The 16,263-nt window shown below is 36.1% G+C and overlaps 2 protein-coding genes across 6 annotated transcripts in view; both read right to left on the minus strand.

Annotated features, from left to right (window-relative positions):
• The window catches only part of LOC112136502 (C-type mannose receptor 2), a 13,079-nt gene extending 2,936 nt beyond the window's left edge, over positions 1–10,143 (minus strand). The window contains exons 1-7 of one of the 5 annotated variants that reach the window (XM_036215949.1): positions 9,991–10,143; positions 8,500–8,564; positions 8,125–8,176; positions 7,312–7,710; positions 6,525–6,866; positions 6,356–6,444; positions 5,994–6,290 (exon numbers count right to left, since the gene is read on the minus strand). In XM_036215949.1, the coding sequence (XP_036071842.1) occupies positions 6,210–6,290; positions 6,356–6,444; positions 6,525–6,866; positions 7,312–7,710; positions 8,125–8,164 (951 nt within the window). In that variant the 5' untranslated portion in view covers positions 8,165–8,176; positions 8,500–8,564; positions 9,991–10,143 and the 3' untranslated portion in view covers positions 5,994–6,209. Of the gene's footprint in view, positions 1–5,991; positions 6,291–6,355; positions 6,445–6,524; positions 6,867–7,311; positions 7,711–8,124; positions 8,252–8,499; positions 8,565–9,990 lie in introns of those variants that run through there. The other 4 variants (XM_036215950.1, XM_036215948.1, XM_036215947.1 and 1 more) reach the window with 4 other exon arrangements.
• A 5,142-nt stretch (positions 10,144–15,285) lies between these two features.
• Positions 15,286–16,075, minus strand: LOC112136501 (L-selectin-like). The gene is made up of 3 exons (XM_024258227.2): positions 15,752–16,075; positions 15,584–15,672; positions 15,286–15,514 (listed from the first exon to the last, which is right to left on the minus strand). The coding sequence occupies exons 1-3, from the start codon at positions 16,047–16,049 to the stop codon at positions 15,434–15,436; spliced, it is 468 nt and encodes a 155-aa protein (XP_024113995.2). The 5' UTR covers positions 16,050–16,075; the 3' UTR covers positions 15,286–15,433.
• Positions 16,076–16,263: the final 188 nt, after the last annotated feature.

Below are 16,263 nucleotides of genomic sequence, written 5' to 3' on the forward strand. Positions count from 1 at the left end.
TAATTATCATCCACGGCAGGTGTTAATAATTTAACAAAGGAGGAAGTGCACATACTCCTGGTGTTAAGGCACAGAGAGACAGAGTGACACTCCACATCTGTGTCATAAAGTACACAACAGTTCTGAATTAAAAATAAAATCTTTATGTTGAGCAATACTCCAATGATCTTTAATTAATGACTTATACAGCATGTTTTAAAAAATGCTTTTGATGAGTATTGATCAGTAGCAGACATTCTTCAACTGCTGGCTGGAGGTGGGCTGAGACGGTGGTTCTCCACAGATTCGGTGTATTCGCGGATGTCTCCCGCCCCTAACTCGCACTAATAAGGTGGCGAGGTTATGGCATATTTAACATTTATTATTTCTTAAGCATATGATATAAAATTTAGATAGGTATTTTTAACATTTATATATAACATGTACATTTAATTTTGAAAATTAAACCTGAAATTTGCGTTAATGTTGAACATTTACACTAATAATTTATATAATTTAGGTTTACATTTAAAACATTTATATTTACTACTGACATTCAACATTTACATTTTGATTTAACATGTAGATTTATAAGTTAGATTTTACTATAATTTTAAAATAGCCTATACATTTAGATACAACATTTAATTTTAGAGTAAGATTTAAGACTAAGGTAGACATCTACCATGTATAATTAACACTTAGGTTTACATTTCAATACAACATTTGTATATATCATTTACATTTTACACTTAATTTTCTTAAGCATATAGATATACCATTTAGAATTGAAATTTATGTTTTGATTTGAATTAACTTTTAAAATAAGACTTCAGATTGATATCATATTAAATGACCACTTACATTTAAAATGAACAATTGCATTTAAATGTAACACTTTCATAACTATACATTTAACATCTATATATTTTCATTTATATACAAAATTAAAATATTTAAAAATAATAATTTTAAAATGTTAAAATCAAAAATATTTAAATGTTATAGAAATAGATGGTTTTATTTGTAGTAAATTTTGACATAAATTCAGTACAGAAGAAAAAAAATGCCTAAATGTGGTAAAATTATCACGTAATTTAAATGAGGTGAATTTTCACATTTGGTGCCTCATAAAATAAAATTTAGTATAGTATTTAAAAGATTATAAAAGCCCTGAAAGGAAAGAAACAATTTCAGCTGATTTCAGCTGATAAAAATAATGATTAAAAAAAACGGATCACATTTTAAAATATTCCGAACAAAATCTGCTGAATCCACCAGCAAATTCAAAAATAAACTTCCTGGTAACACATACTTTTAGGGGTGTGTTGTTCTTTGCGGAAAGTAATTTTAAATCTTTGGCAATACTCAGGGGATAAAACCTCAAGGTATTGTCATCACATTTAGTTTGAACAGATTCTAATGCTATTGAATCTGACTACAAAAGTTCCCCGAGTTTATGAGTCAATATTTGTATCATTAATAGTAAAGATTAAGAAACCAATACATGCTTCATTGACGATTGCAGACACATATAGAAGCCATTTCGTATATGTATAAATCTATTTCTTTAAAATACTCACTTGCTACCCTTTCTGTCCCCCCCCATAAAACATTCTACTGTGTAAAACTTACCCAGAAAGTACATAGTCATCAGGGGTGCATATTTTGCCATTCTCTGATTTCACTGCAGAGGATTAAAAACATGGAGATCAATCTTTAAACGTTTGAGATCTATGAAGAAGTTCACTGCTGTCCAAACATGTCTTAACCTGGAATATATGCCTTCATGCTTCATTAAGGACAAAAGCTGAAACGCTATGTCTGAAATTTTGTGGAAAAGACCAACATAATTCAGAAAAGATTTTTTTTCTGGATAGTGTGATTTATAAAAGTAGTTTTAAAAGCATACATTTCAGTTTCCTGGAGCTGGATCGTTGATAGAAAAAAAATATTTGCTTTGGTTGTTGATAGAAATTACCATAAAAGTATAACATTTAAAGAACAAATTCTGAATTGCAACAAAAAATGTAATCTCACAAAAATGTTTCCTTGTGTTTATTCCGGTAACAGAAGCTAAAATTGTCAAAATATAATCATACTCACAGTCCTTAAAGCAGCAGAGGTTCTGAGGATGAGATCTGACACTTGAATCTGTTAAAGAGACTTATCTGCTCGAAATATTTCCATAATATGCAAAGCTGCTTTGTCTCTTAGTCAAGTTTGTTCTTTACACTTCATTTTTTCTCCTGTAATTCTGTTCCAAATGATTTGTTGATTTCAAGACAGTTGAGATTTTTAATTTACCATAATTTTTTATAAAATAAACTCAACATATTGGGGCTGTTTTGTATATTACATGCAAACTGGTATGTAAATTGAGCGGAAATGGGTTTTCATCCTGTAAACAAAGTTAAAGTTGAGTCACATGCAACCGTACAGGAGGTTAATCCTTATAGGTGAAGAATCGTAGAGAGGAAAGACCACATCTTCAGGAGACTGCAGGTGTGTTTTATATTTACCTTAATTGTCACGAAAATGGAATGCAATGTTTTTGTGCCAATCAAACAGATTACCCACTCCAATGAAAACTTTTCTTTTGGTGTTTTTAATTTTTAATGGAAGACAAATGTCTGACCAAAAGTATTGGCTCATCCATCCAAATAATCACAATCAGCTGTTCTTATCACTTGGCGCCAACTTTCCTCACAGTAATTGCTACAGAGCTCCAAACTTTGTGTGTCCTTCAGAGTACCCCAAGAACAGAGAGCTTCATGAAACAAGTTTCCATGGCCAAGCAGCTGCATCCAAGTCACACATCAAGTGCAATGCAAAGCGTTGGATGCAATTGCTTGCCTCCATTGAACTCTAGAGCAGTGGAGATGCCTTCTCTGGAGTGATAAATCACGCTTTTCCATCGGTCAATCCCATGGACCATTGTGGGTTTGGAGGTTGCCAGGAGAATGGTACATTTTAGACTGCATTGTGTCGAGTGTGAAACTTGGTGGAGGATGGCTTGTTTTTCAAGAGTTGGACTTGGCCCCTTAGTTCCAGTGAAAGGAACTTTTAATGCTTCAGGACACCAAAACATTTTGGACAAATCAAGGCTCCAACCTTGTGGTAACAGTTTGGAGTGGCCCCCTTCATCTCCGTCTTCCAACACTGCACAAAGCAAGGTCAATAGACATGGAGGACAGAGTCTCCGAGAAAGTAAACAGCTGATTTCTAGACTCTGGAATACAGTCATGGCCAGAAGTTTTGAGAATGACATAACTATTATTTTTTCCAAAGTCTCCAGTTTCATGGAAATTTATATGAACTCCAGAATGTTATGAGAAGTGATCCACTCAACTGCAATTATTTGCATAGTCCCTATTTGCCTTGAAAATGAACTCTATCACTGAAACCACATTTCCACTGCATTTCAGCCCTGCCACAAAAGGACCAGCTAACATAATTCTCAATAAAAGCTTTTGATACTTGTGAAATGCTTCTAATTGTATGTCATTATACTATAGAAACCAGTGGCGGGCCGTCAGGGCCTGCAAGGCCTTCTCTGCTGGCCTAAAAATATCTGAATCACAGACTGATATTAATTATTATTTATTTCCGTGAATACGTATTCTATAATTCCAAATGCTCTGTCTTCGTCCTTTCATTGCTGTCTCCCTGGTTGCGCTGCTTCCAGACGTGTATTTTCCTATTTAAGCATTAACCAATCACATTGCAGCACCATTTGTTGCTAGGGTCAAAGAAATCTGCCTGAAGGCCTTCACAATCAGTTTTGCGGGCCCTGTAGCATAAAATAATGGTCCACCAAACTGTTGCTTCAACCAATCAGATCTGGAGGAGACCACGTGATAGGCCAGCTAGCAGGCCCACGGAAACGTCAGGATTTTCACGCGCTGTGATTGGATAATCGGAGAGTGTACTAGGAAGACCTGATAAACTGAATCTGTAGCGACCTGCACAGGCAAATATATCGAATTTAATAGCTGGTTTGTCAATCCACAATGGCTGAAGGAGGAGAAGAAATGGATTTGGTTGCAGACTTACTGTCAAAGCCGTTTTCAAGACGGACTTTTCAAGAAAAGCTGGACATTGTTAAGCGGGGTCGGGCAACTCCGAAGCTAGCAAGCCCCGTGTCCACTGCTTCTGTTGAACGGACATTCTCAGCCCCGAAGCGAATTAAAACTTATGCCAGAAATACGTCAGGGCAGGCTCGACTTTCAGCATTAGCTTCCATGGCGATAGAAAAGGACTTCTTGATGGAACTAAAACGCACGGATAATCTGCACGACAGAGTGATTGAAATCTTCTTGAGGATAGAAAGGATGGATTTTGTGTACAAATAATCCGGATTTTTGGTGAGTAAAATTTTGCTATATACCTAAATATTATTGCAATTTTATCTGGTTATTTTTTTATGCTTTTTTATGTGTGTCGCAGTTGTACCTGCAGTAGAAGTTTTATAGCCATAAAATAGTTATTGAGGGTTGAGTTGATTCAGATGGAGCACTACTGAAGGCCTAGGTGTGAAATGCACGGCCCGCCACTGATAGAAACATCTGGCAAACACCTAAATCCCTGAAGGAACAGATCTTGTGGAAATGTAATATTTGTGTCATTCTCAGAACTTTTGACCATGACTGTACAATTATGTACAAAAATAAAAATATCCTGTCATTCTTAAACTAAAGTTATTTAAGTAAAAGTTTCTTTCATTGAAATTATGAGACAGTTTTACAATTTTTAGACCTTTCTATCAAAATGTGCTGAATTGACATCACAATTTGTCAGTATTTATCACAAATTAAAGAGTTATCCATGACATCCAGTTTTGGATATAAATCTACTTACTAACAGTTAATTTGAAATGTAGATTTATCATTGAACTTAAGTGTGAAATGTAAGTTACAAGTAAATAGTAAATGTAAATGATAAGTAGTGTTGGGCGCCAATTGGGTTTTATGCGGTTCCGGTGCCAACGTAGTTCTTTGGTTTCTGTTTCAGTTCCTAATTGTTGCCAATTTCTGTACTTTGGTAATAAAAGTAATGCCTACATCTCCCCAAATCAACACATCCCCAAGTCACATATTGACGCATGGTCAAGACCTCGGTATCAAAAATTGATGTTTTTTGACGTGCTGATTGTTCATATTAAATCAAAGCTCCACGACCTCCGAGCCGTAAATGATGCCCCCTCCCCTCTTTTGCCGCACACCAGCTGCGCACCGCTCTTTGGCGGACACCACCCATGCGCTACTGTTTCGCTGTGTGCCGAATTCCCTGTCAAATCCTGACCTAGTATGGAGTTACTGTGTTTTGATCCAACTAGGGGGGGGTGTCATTCTCAGAACTTTTGGCCATGACTGTACACAGTATGTTTTGCCTCAGAAAATAAAACCATTATGCTCCAAAAAAAAAAAAAAAAAAAAAATGAGGAGCTGTCAGCTGCCGTCCTTACTGAATCCGGTCCGGCTTCGGTGTGGACACCAAAGCAGTGAAGCTATGGGAGATGACTCACAGATAGCCGCGGTCTCACTGTGTTCTCAGACTCTGCTGCCGATCTAGCAAGACTCCGAACTCACGTACGTTCATGCGATAACCCACCATTTATATAGGAAGTACTAGTATTCAAACCTTCACTCTGCCATGGGTTTGAATTATATATTCACAACACTTTTTCTGCATGACTCGTCTCTTCATACAATGACTAAGCATGAAACGTGTGTTCATACTTTTGTCTCATGTGGACTTAAATGTACATATCTGTGTTACACGTATTGTGTAAAAAGGAGAGACTGGGGTTGGCTGTCACAATGACATATCTACGACACAATAAACACAGTGAGCAGAAAATAGGTTGCATGATTTCTGGTTTATGTTGTTTATAGCCTCAATTTCACCCGAATAAAAGTGCCCCGTCTTGGCTCCGGCGTCTGGCAAAAATAATCTAATCTGGTTTGACACAGAAATGTTTAAAACGTTTTATTTTGGGATTAAAAACAAAAATCAAACCAAAGACTCCACTTCTGGTAAAAAATACAAACTAGTAATTTGAGTTTATCTGAGATTTTCTTATAAACAAATTGATAATAGCTATTTTGACTATCATTAATGTATACAATATAACAGCTTCATTTAAACTAATATAATATATTGTGTAGCTAACATAAAATTATCTTCAGAAGCAAAAGGTGGAGGTGAGCTACAGGACCATCACTGCGTCACTCTGGAGTATTTTTGAGTGGAATCGTCCACTGGAGGTTGAAGTTGGTCCATCTGTCTTCTGTGAGCAAAGCAGAAAGCTAAAAGAGAGAAAAAACATTCATAAAGCAGGACTATTTCAGACAAAAGAGTCACAGAAATCTACCTTCTCCAAGATCTGGGCTTTGACTTTTGGATCGGTCAGGTCAGCATCAGTGATGAATTTCATCCTCAAAGTGGTTTTCATTTTTGAAACTGAACAGAACAGAAAAAAAAATGTCACAGAAGTCCAATATTTTGCTTGTAAAACATCTCAGCCTTTCTTTGATGGTCACCTTGATGGCAGACAAAAACTCTTTCGATGCTACAGCGCTCATCTCCCCACTCATGGTCAGTATTCTCAGTAACACAGTGTTGGTTTCCTCCATAGTTATCTGAACCAGAGGGATACCAGTTTCTGAAGGAGCTCAGGCTTCCATCAGACCAGGTCCAGGGTTCACGATACAAACCAATCCAAGGTTTAGAACTGGATGGTTTAGCATTCAGAGCCTCCATGTTTTCCTCCTGATTCTCGATCATCGCCAAGTCCTTGTGGTTATCCCTGCAGTACTGCTGAGCAGAACTCCATGACATTGACTGATTGATGAAAATGTAGCTTTTCTTGTTTTGATCTGTAACTGAAAGAGAAAAACATTTTTGACTGAGTATGGGTAGATCTCATTACTTAAAAAGCCTAGACAGAGAGGACAGAAGGAGTGCTGTGCTGACTGCTGTAAACAGGAGTCATGGTAGTCATTTTATTTTATTGTTTAGTGATTCGTTCTCTGTTGGGTTAGGGTTTACTTTCCCCAAATGATTTTATTAAAGCTCAAATTAGTTCATAATTTGGAGAGTGTGACATTCACCAGAACCAATATTTATTTATTTTTTCCCTCCCTGTTATCAGTCCACATGTTTCCACTCCCAGCTCATAATCTGGACTCTAACTGTCCCACAACTGGATTCCAGTTCTGATGGTTTGTTTTGGAAAGTCCCTCTTTGATTTTTGTTTAAGTTTAAATTAGTTCATACAGTAATTCTGGAAACATAATGTTCAAAATGAACTTAATTTATTTTCCTTACCATTAAAGCACAGAAAAGTATAGGATGAAGTGCAGACATTATCGTTCCACTGCCCCCTTCCATCCATTGTTGCACATGTTTCCGTTCCTTTCCAGTAATCTGGACTGTAACTGTTCCACGACTGGAATCCAGTTCTGCTGGTTTGTCCTGTTGCTGACCATCTCCAGGAGTTGCTCTCATTTCCCATGGATGTTCTCCAAGCTGCTGGATCATCATGAAGACCAATCCAAGCCCAGGAGTAGGAAAAGTTGGCTTTCAGTCTCTTCAAGTCATCCATGCTGTCAAACGTAGCCAGGTCGGTGTATTTCTCTCTGCAGTATTGTTGAGCTTCACTCCAGCTCATAGTTTTGTTAACATAGTAGTACTGACGAAGGGGGACCTCTGAGCAGGAGATGCAGCCTGGATGGAGAGGGACAAGGTGAAGTTACTGTATTCTTATAGGAGTTTGAATAGATTTCAGCTCACCAGAAAATAGATTTAAATGTTTTCAATATTTTTTTTCTGCATTGAGGTACTTTTCAGGTCAAGTTAAATGTTGGTTTTATGGAGTACTGATGAAACATGAATTATGTCATTCAAGTGATCAGAAAAATAGAACTCTCAAAAATCAACTTTTTTCTGGCTAAAGTGTTTTTGGGATGTATAAATAATTTGATGTGTTAAGACTCAGAAAGTTAAAACATGCAAGTATTTGTGACAATATCTGAACAGTGAACAGATTCTATGCAGTTGAACGTTTATTGCAAACTCATTTCGAATGAATTTCAATCTGTCAATGATCCTTTACAGCTTTAAACAAAAGGTAAAACTTACCCAAAAGGACCAGAGTCATCAGTGGTGCGTACTTATCCATTCTCTGATTTCACTGCAGAGGATTGAACACAGATGGAACTCTAAGTGTTTGAGATATTTGAAGAAATTCCCTGCTGTCCGAACATATCTGATGATGGAAAAAGTTTTGTATAGATGTGTCTGAAATTACGCAGAAAAGCCTGAAATATTGTAGTCATTTTTTTTTAAATATCTAGATATTATCTCTACTTTGCATAAAGAATAGACAATTTCTCAAAAATATTTATTTTTTAGGGCAAACACAAAATGTAATCACATTACAAACCTTAATTAAATCTTGTCTTGTTAATTCCTGTAACACAAGCTGATATATCCCGTAAATATAGTGGTACTCACAGTTCTGAAAGCAGCAGACGTTCTGAGGATGAGCTCGGACACTTGAACCCGTCACAGGGACTTGACTGCCAAAAACATTTACATAATATGCAAAACTGCTTTTTCTGAGAGGGTTTTTATTCATACTTATCTCCTGTAGTTTTGTTCTGAATGATTTATTGATTTTAAGACAAAGTTTTTTATTTACCGTCATTTTGATGAAAATAATCCTGACAATATAAGGCTGTTGTGTATTGTATGCAAAGCGGAACGTAAATTACTCGGAAATGACTCTCCAACCTGCGACCCAAGTAAACCCTTAGTCGGTTGCACTGTCCTGTGGGTTTTTGGGGTGTCCAGATCCATGGAGGGTCATATAGAGGAGGAGCACAGGTGTGTCTTTCAGTTCCCTTTAAGCTCGTACAGAGACCTCAAGAAACGCCATGAATATGGAATGTACCATTGTCGTGCGTGGGGTAAATGCATCGGTACTGGCTGCAAACTGAGCACGTGCAAATGCCGCACACATGGTGTGTGCACGTGATACGCAGTAGCACACCCAAACAAAATACGTTCTTATTATTTCCTAAATTCTTGCAGGTTGTGGGCAACGAGCGCACAATAATCACGTAAACAGCACTCACAACTTCTTTGCAGTCTGCAAATAGATACATTAAAAATCCATGAATGTGATAATTTCCAAAATAAAACAAATAAGCTCCCGGCTTGCTTATTAAAAGGAAATAAATACAAAAAGAGTCTCTTTAGAACGGATCTCCATAATGAACTAATTCAAAAGATTTCTCTGCCTAATAAAAACAAGAAATCGCTTTAAAAGACGAGTGGATGGTGTGTAAATTTGATGCACAAATTGCGTCTGGTGTAAATGCAGAGTAAGAAAATATGAAAAAAAATTACATTGAACAGTTTTTAATCCAACTGCAATAAATATGTCAAACATGAATAAAAAAAATTAAAAAGATTAAATATGAACCTATAAAAGAAGTGTGCAATGCAAATTAACTGCTCTGTGGTCATGTGACATTTTGTTTCCTTTTTTTCTGGTTTTGACCATTTTAACACTAATTGTGTTTCTTTGTTTTTAATTATCTAGCTTGGTTGTACTTTTTCATGACCAAATGATGCACTTTTTTAGGCATTTATTATATATTGAGACATAGGTTTTAATCACACTCAGTTATTGTTTTAATGTATGAATGTTGCTCTGACTGAAGAGCACCCCATTAAATTCTTATTGAACCAGTGGCAATGATAATTAAATTATTATTTATATTTAATTCAGTTAAAAAATAATAATAAAATAAGCCAGATTGAACTTTTTTGGCTTCAGCAATCTCAGAGAAAAGACAAAAAAAAATAGATGATGAAATGAAAACAAAGGAAAAGCACCTTAAGATTTCATTAGAAAAACAACAAAACTTTTTGCCAAATGTCAAATAACCACCAAACTTGGTAAATGCATCAATGCCACAAAAGCTTCACAAATCCTACCTGCTAAACCTTCCATCAGCTGGTGTTTTTTGGTGAAGTTGAAGGTCATTTCTTGAGCTTCATCCAGACCACACTCCTCTTCAAACAGTCAGCAGCTGCAAACATTTCCTAATTTACCTGGTTTAGGCTCCTCCCTATGGAAGCCCAAACTGTTCATAATTAAATAAATAAATACGACCTTTTTCAATCAAACAACACTCCAATAAAAGTCCTTTCAATCAATAAAAAGATCATGAAATTGCAAAAAACCTGCACAAAAAATTTTAATTGACCATTTTATCATTAAATATATCTAATATTTGCTTTAAAACATGCTTAAAAATCATTTTATAATAAAAAACATTTAACATAATAATTATTTTTTAATTATGTTGAATATTATTATAATAATGTGTTTTTTTCCAGAAACTCTGATTTATAAACCACTATTTTCCATAGTAGCTTTTTTTAATTTCACTTTACTGTTTTTCAGAACGTCGTATTTATTTCATAATGAGCTTTTACAGAAGAATGAAAAATGTTGAAGAGCTGAGGAGACCTCTGGATCCTCCTGACCAGTAGAGGCAACGGACACAGAAAGTTGTAGTAGAAGCCTTAACTGAGAACAGTAGGATTCCAGACAAGGTCCATTCTTGGCTTGAGGAGATGATCCAACTTGAGTCCAAACAGACAGTAAATCCAAAACCATAAAAAAGGCAGAAAGCAGGACTAGACAAACGAACACTTAGGAACAGGAAACAAATTTGTACAGAATTTTCACAAAGGGCTGGAGATGAGACAAAAGGCTCTTTACACTCTGGTATAGTGGGAGACAGAGAGCATCTTAAGAAAGGGGAGGCACAGGTGGAACTGGTCAGGTAGTTAGCAGGAGAGCAGAGTCCAGACACTCTGCTGGGAAAAAAGTGTAAAAAAAAAAAAGTGTAAAAAAAAAAGGAATGATGGGATATTAATGGAGGTGTATCGCTGGGCCAACGGTCGCATCCAAAACTCAAGGTGAATTTCTAATTAACTCCCGTCGCTCTGCAGAAATTATTTACTAGAAAAGAACACAGGTTTCTAAAAATGGAATCATCATAATTAAAAGACCACTGGGAAGACTTTGAAAAGAAAAGATGATTAAAGTTGGATTTTAAAACTCTATTTTTTCGGACAAAATTTAAACCAGCCTCTTATTCTTGTAAAATTGTAAACTCTACACATTCTAGTTTCCCTGCTTTTTTCTTTAGACAAAGAAAAGAAAACAGAAACTAAGAGAACAAAGTAATAAAAGTTGTGACAATTGTTAATATACACAAAATAGCAGCTTCTACTTTCACTTTAAAGTAATAAATAGCTTAGATGAAACATTATCTTCAAAAGCATGAAAAATCTGGAGGGCCATCAACGCTCCACTCTGGAGTTTTTTGGGGTTGAAGTCGGTCCATCTGTCTTCTCTGAGCAAAGCAGAAAGCTAAAAGATAAATAAAAACATTTAGAAAGCAGGACTCTTTTAGACAAAAGAAAAGAGAGAAACAGAGATCTACCTGCTGCAGGATCTGGGCGTCGACTTTTGGGTCCCTCAGGTTCACCCCTCAAGTCAAACATGCTTATCTAAAAAAATGGAAATCTGGGGATTTTTTTTCTACACGATTACTTAAGCAATGAAAGTTTAGTTTTTTGGTTAGAAATTGCAGTGTTTTATTCTCCTTTTGCAGACACAAGCCTTAAAAAAACTGTTACAAGTAACAGTGCTTTCACAGCTCAACTACTGAACAGGAACTTCATTATTTTCTTTCATTCCGTCTCTGCCGCCTTTGTCATGCTAATGTTCTCCTGGAAAAAGCTGGTTTTTCAAGGAAAAAATCTACGTATGGAAATGCAGTTTCTTTGTTCCTTTAATCTGATTATGGAAATAAAGCTTCCGCTTTACATCACATTTAAGAAACGTGGCTACCTGAAAAAACAAATTAAGGATATTTACATTTAGGATTTGCTTGAGTAATCTGGTGCTTAAATGTAAGTCTGTTTCCACAAAATAATTACCCCCCTTCATATATATATAATTATATATATATATATATATATACATACATACATATATGTGAATACAAAATCATAAAAAAGTGATAAAACAAAATAAAAAGAAAGCAAACTACTAAATAAAGAGCAAAATCAAAAAGTTAGAAAAGGAAAGTGTACACAAGTTAGTTTTACACTACACTAAATTGATGGTATTCTATAACTTAAGTTTACTTTTTTACTTTTTAGAATTCTCCTTAGAGAAAATCCATCCCTCTTCTTGGTTCTTATGTTGTCAGTCAAAATTTTCCCCAAAATAAAAGTAATTTTACTTAGTTATTAAATCAAGAATAATACCATTCAGATTAACTAATGCAATGATAATTTGCAATATTTTACCAAACAGAATCGGCACAAAATTTTCAATGCAGTAAAATAATGAGGCTGAAAATGAAAAATATTATTTAGAACTTTGTGTCTGGACTTAATTTGTATCTTTTAGAAATTGAATATATTTGGGTTTTTAGAACTCAAACATTTATATTTTCATCATTTTACTGTCTCATTGTCAAAGTCTAGTGTAGAATCAGATCAATACTCACAGATCTTCATGGAGGAGCTGCTTCTCAGGGAAACTAGATGGAGAAGCATCACCTTTAAATCCTGGATGTGGAGAATTTGAATATGTAAACTTTTATCTTCAAAGATTTTTTTCCCGGTGGGGGTGGTTGTTGTAAATTGAAATCATGTTGTTGTTCCTTTCTATCATCTGGTGTCTGGTACAACCACCTCTTCATGCTTGAGAATCCAAAACAAACTCCTGATTCTGATTTTTTGCAGACGTTTGCTTTCACCTAAAAACTGTTCCTCCAGGGTTTGTTTCTTTAGTTGTCCTGCATGCAGATTAAAAGTTTGTGTTTCTTAGATCTGAGACTCTTTCCTCTTAATGAAAACATTTTGTATTTTTGTGGTAATTTATGAGCTTTAGCTTTGAATAAAAAAAAACATATAGTTTGAAAAGCTACAAGTCTCTCAATGTGACTGACAGTATATACACAAGTTGAGGAATCCAGTGTTACACATTCTCATTGTCTCAAGTACAAAGTCTTTATGTAAAATTGATCAGAAAAGTTTTTTTCTCTCTGCTGAGCTAAACTTGTTATCCAATGCCACAGATTCAATATACACTACCACCAGACAAATGTTTATATCTTCAAAACTCTTTCACAAAAAAGTTGAACCTTTGTTTGAATCAGAAGCTTTTAACCTATAATATGTGAATTTAATGTCTGTAGTTTCAAGTATGTTCTCACAATACCCAAGTTAAAAGCATGTTTATGACAAGCCTTTGTATCATGAAATTGATATCAGGCTGTTTTAAGCCCAACTAGTAATGCCAAAAGTACAACTGAACTGAGTCTGTTGAGTTCAGGGTCTAGGGCCAGGTTGAAGTCTCCTCCTAAAAGAATTGTGGACTCAGGCCCAGACCAAATTCTTCCCTTCCCCCTTACCCTCCATTCAAAGGGGCATTTTTAGCGCAAGTGTTTCCAGAATTCTTTTTTTTTTTTTTAAATCCGATCCTCCAAGTGGAGTGATACAAAATCCTGTCACGAGGATAAACCGCGTTGCGCTGAGAAGTGAGTACGCTCTGAACCACAGACGTTTACATTTAAATGTAAGTAATGACATTTTTTGTAGCATGACGTTTTTAAAGTTATAAAAACAATGTTGTTATGTATGTATATACATATATATATATATATCCTGTGACAGACTGGCGACCTGTCCAGGGTGTACCCCGCCTTCGCCCATCAGTAACCGGGATAGGCTCCGGCACCCCCACGACCCCGAAAGGGAAGAAGCGGTCAAGAAGATGGATATATATATATATATATATATATATATATATATATAGGTGATGTCATCAAACAAAAGTGAAGTCCGAATTATTAGACACTATTTTTTCATAACCCTCCATTTGGAGGGCTAAATGACCCGGAAGGGGCCTGAGAGTGAGCTGACAGCAAATTGAAAAATCTGTGAAAAAAGAGGGCTCAGCAACATTTGGACCGTACTGTATACTGGCTATGCAATATTTTGTATTTCCAATTATAATGTTTATAATTACATATCTTTGGTCTGGACTTGAGACAGTGTCAGTATGACTGAAACATTTTTATTGATCAGTGTAGTAATACCTCTTTGCTTTGAGTTATAACTGGCTGAGTGTATGAATTGAAACTGTGGGGAGGAGAGTAGATGATCTGTTGTGTTATTCAAATGAGTCTCCTGCTGTAAAACGATATCTGTTTTAAGAACATATAGGTCTGGGGTCTCAAACTCAATCTACCTGGGGGCCACTGGAGGCAGAGTCTGGGCGAGGCTGGGCCTCATCAGGATTTCCACAAGAAAAGCACTGACAAAACATTCCAACGTTCTCAAATATCTTTATTTTTAACACAAAGTAATGAATTAAATAAGTTAAATAATGAATAAAAATATAAATCAATCAGTAAATAAATAAAATCATAATAATGACCATAGAGCAGATACAGACGACTGAAGAAACCACATATTGACTAACTGACTAGAGAAAACTAATTATGTTTATTCAGTTTCAAATGTCTGTATTAACAGCGCCTCCTTCATTTCTGAGCTGAGAGCAGTGAAGGACTGTGGGTGCCAAGCAAAGTCAAGGTGCTTTCACGCCAAACGCGCTTCACACAGCGGCTAGTTTCAATGCTAATCAATGGTCAAGGTGTGTTCTGAGGTGAATTGAAGCCCCGCGGCGTGATATGTGCGAGTGGCCAGGCGTGAATCAGGCGGTGCAACCAAAATGTAAATACCTAGAATTGGACAGGTCGCTGCGTCGCATCTGCAAATCAGGAACTCAGCTTTGGGCATGCGACATTTTCAGTGAACAAATCAGAATACTAAATACTAATCCAATAGGAGCGTTTTGTTCTGTCACAGCGCGGTGATTCTCTGGGTGCAGCCCCCCCCCAAGCTGACAAGGTTACTGGACCTCTTGCTAAATTAGTTGGGGACCTCCGCCTTAGAACACAGGGTAGCAGTGATGGGAATAACAGCAGTGATCTTCTTGTGTTTCTTAAGACATATTTATATTTAAACAATATATAACCATTTACTAAATGCTGATCAACACAAGCCAATTACATTAATGAACATTAGTGTGTGTATATAAATTTTCTTATTGTTGTGAAAATGCATTCATTCATTCTCTACCAGTTTATTCAGTCAAAGAAAAGATCAAATAAAGAGAAAACGAGAAGAAGGAAACAAAAAGATGTTGTGACATTAATTATTACACACAATATATCAGTTAGTTTTTTCAGTTTGTTTTAAACTGACACAACTATAATGCATCTTCAAAAATCTTCTAAAGCATGAAGACGTGGAGGTCAGCTGGAGGACCATCTTTGCATCACTCTGAGGGTTTTTGGGGTTGAATCGTCCACTGCAGGCTGAAGTCGGTCCATCTGTCTTTTGTGAGCAAAGCAGAAAGCTAAAAGAGAGAAAAATATTTAGAAAATAGAAGTCTTTCAGCCAAAAGAAAATAGTTGCAGAGATGTACCTGCTGCAGGATCTGGGCTTTGACTTTTGGGTCAGTCAGGTCAGAATCAGTGATGAATTTCAATTTCAATGTGGTCTTCATCCTTGAAACTGAGCAGAACAGAAAAAAATGTCACAAATTTTCAAAATGTTGCTTGTAAAACATCTCAGGATTTCTTTTGAAGGTCACCTTGGTGGCATATGAAAACTCTTTTGTAACTACAGAGCTCATCGGCCCAACCATGGGTGGAAAACTCGATTCCACAGTGTTGGTTTCCATTGTTGTTGTTTAAACCAGAGGGTAACCAGTTTCTGAAGGAGCTCAGGGTTCCATCAGACCAGGTCCAGGGTTTTCGATAAAGACCAATCCAGACCATAGAACTGTTTGGTTTAGCATTCAGAGCCTCCATGTTTTCCTCCTGGTTCTCGATCATAGCCAAGTCCGTGTAGTTTTCCCTGCAGTACTGCTGAGCAGAACTCCATGACATCGACTGATTGATGAAAATGTAGCTTTTGTTGTTGTGATCTGTAACTGAAACAGAATATTTTTGAATCCAAAATCTTTGACTTTAAGTCGACTAAATTATTTTGAAGGTCAAGGCCTTTGTTCTCTGTTGGTTGGAGGATGGAACACATTTTTTTTTTTTTTCAAATTAGTTAATAATTTGGGGAGTGTGATGTTCACCAGATCAAATGTTTCAA

Source organism: Oryzias melastigma, linkage group LG16, assembly GCF_002922805.2.
Source record: "Oryzias melastigma strain HK-1 linkage group LG16, ASM292280v2, whole genome shotgun sequence".
NCBI lineage: Eukaryota > Metazoa > Chordata > Actinopteri > Beloniformes > Adrianichthyidae > Oryzias > Oryzias melastigma.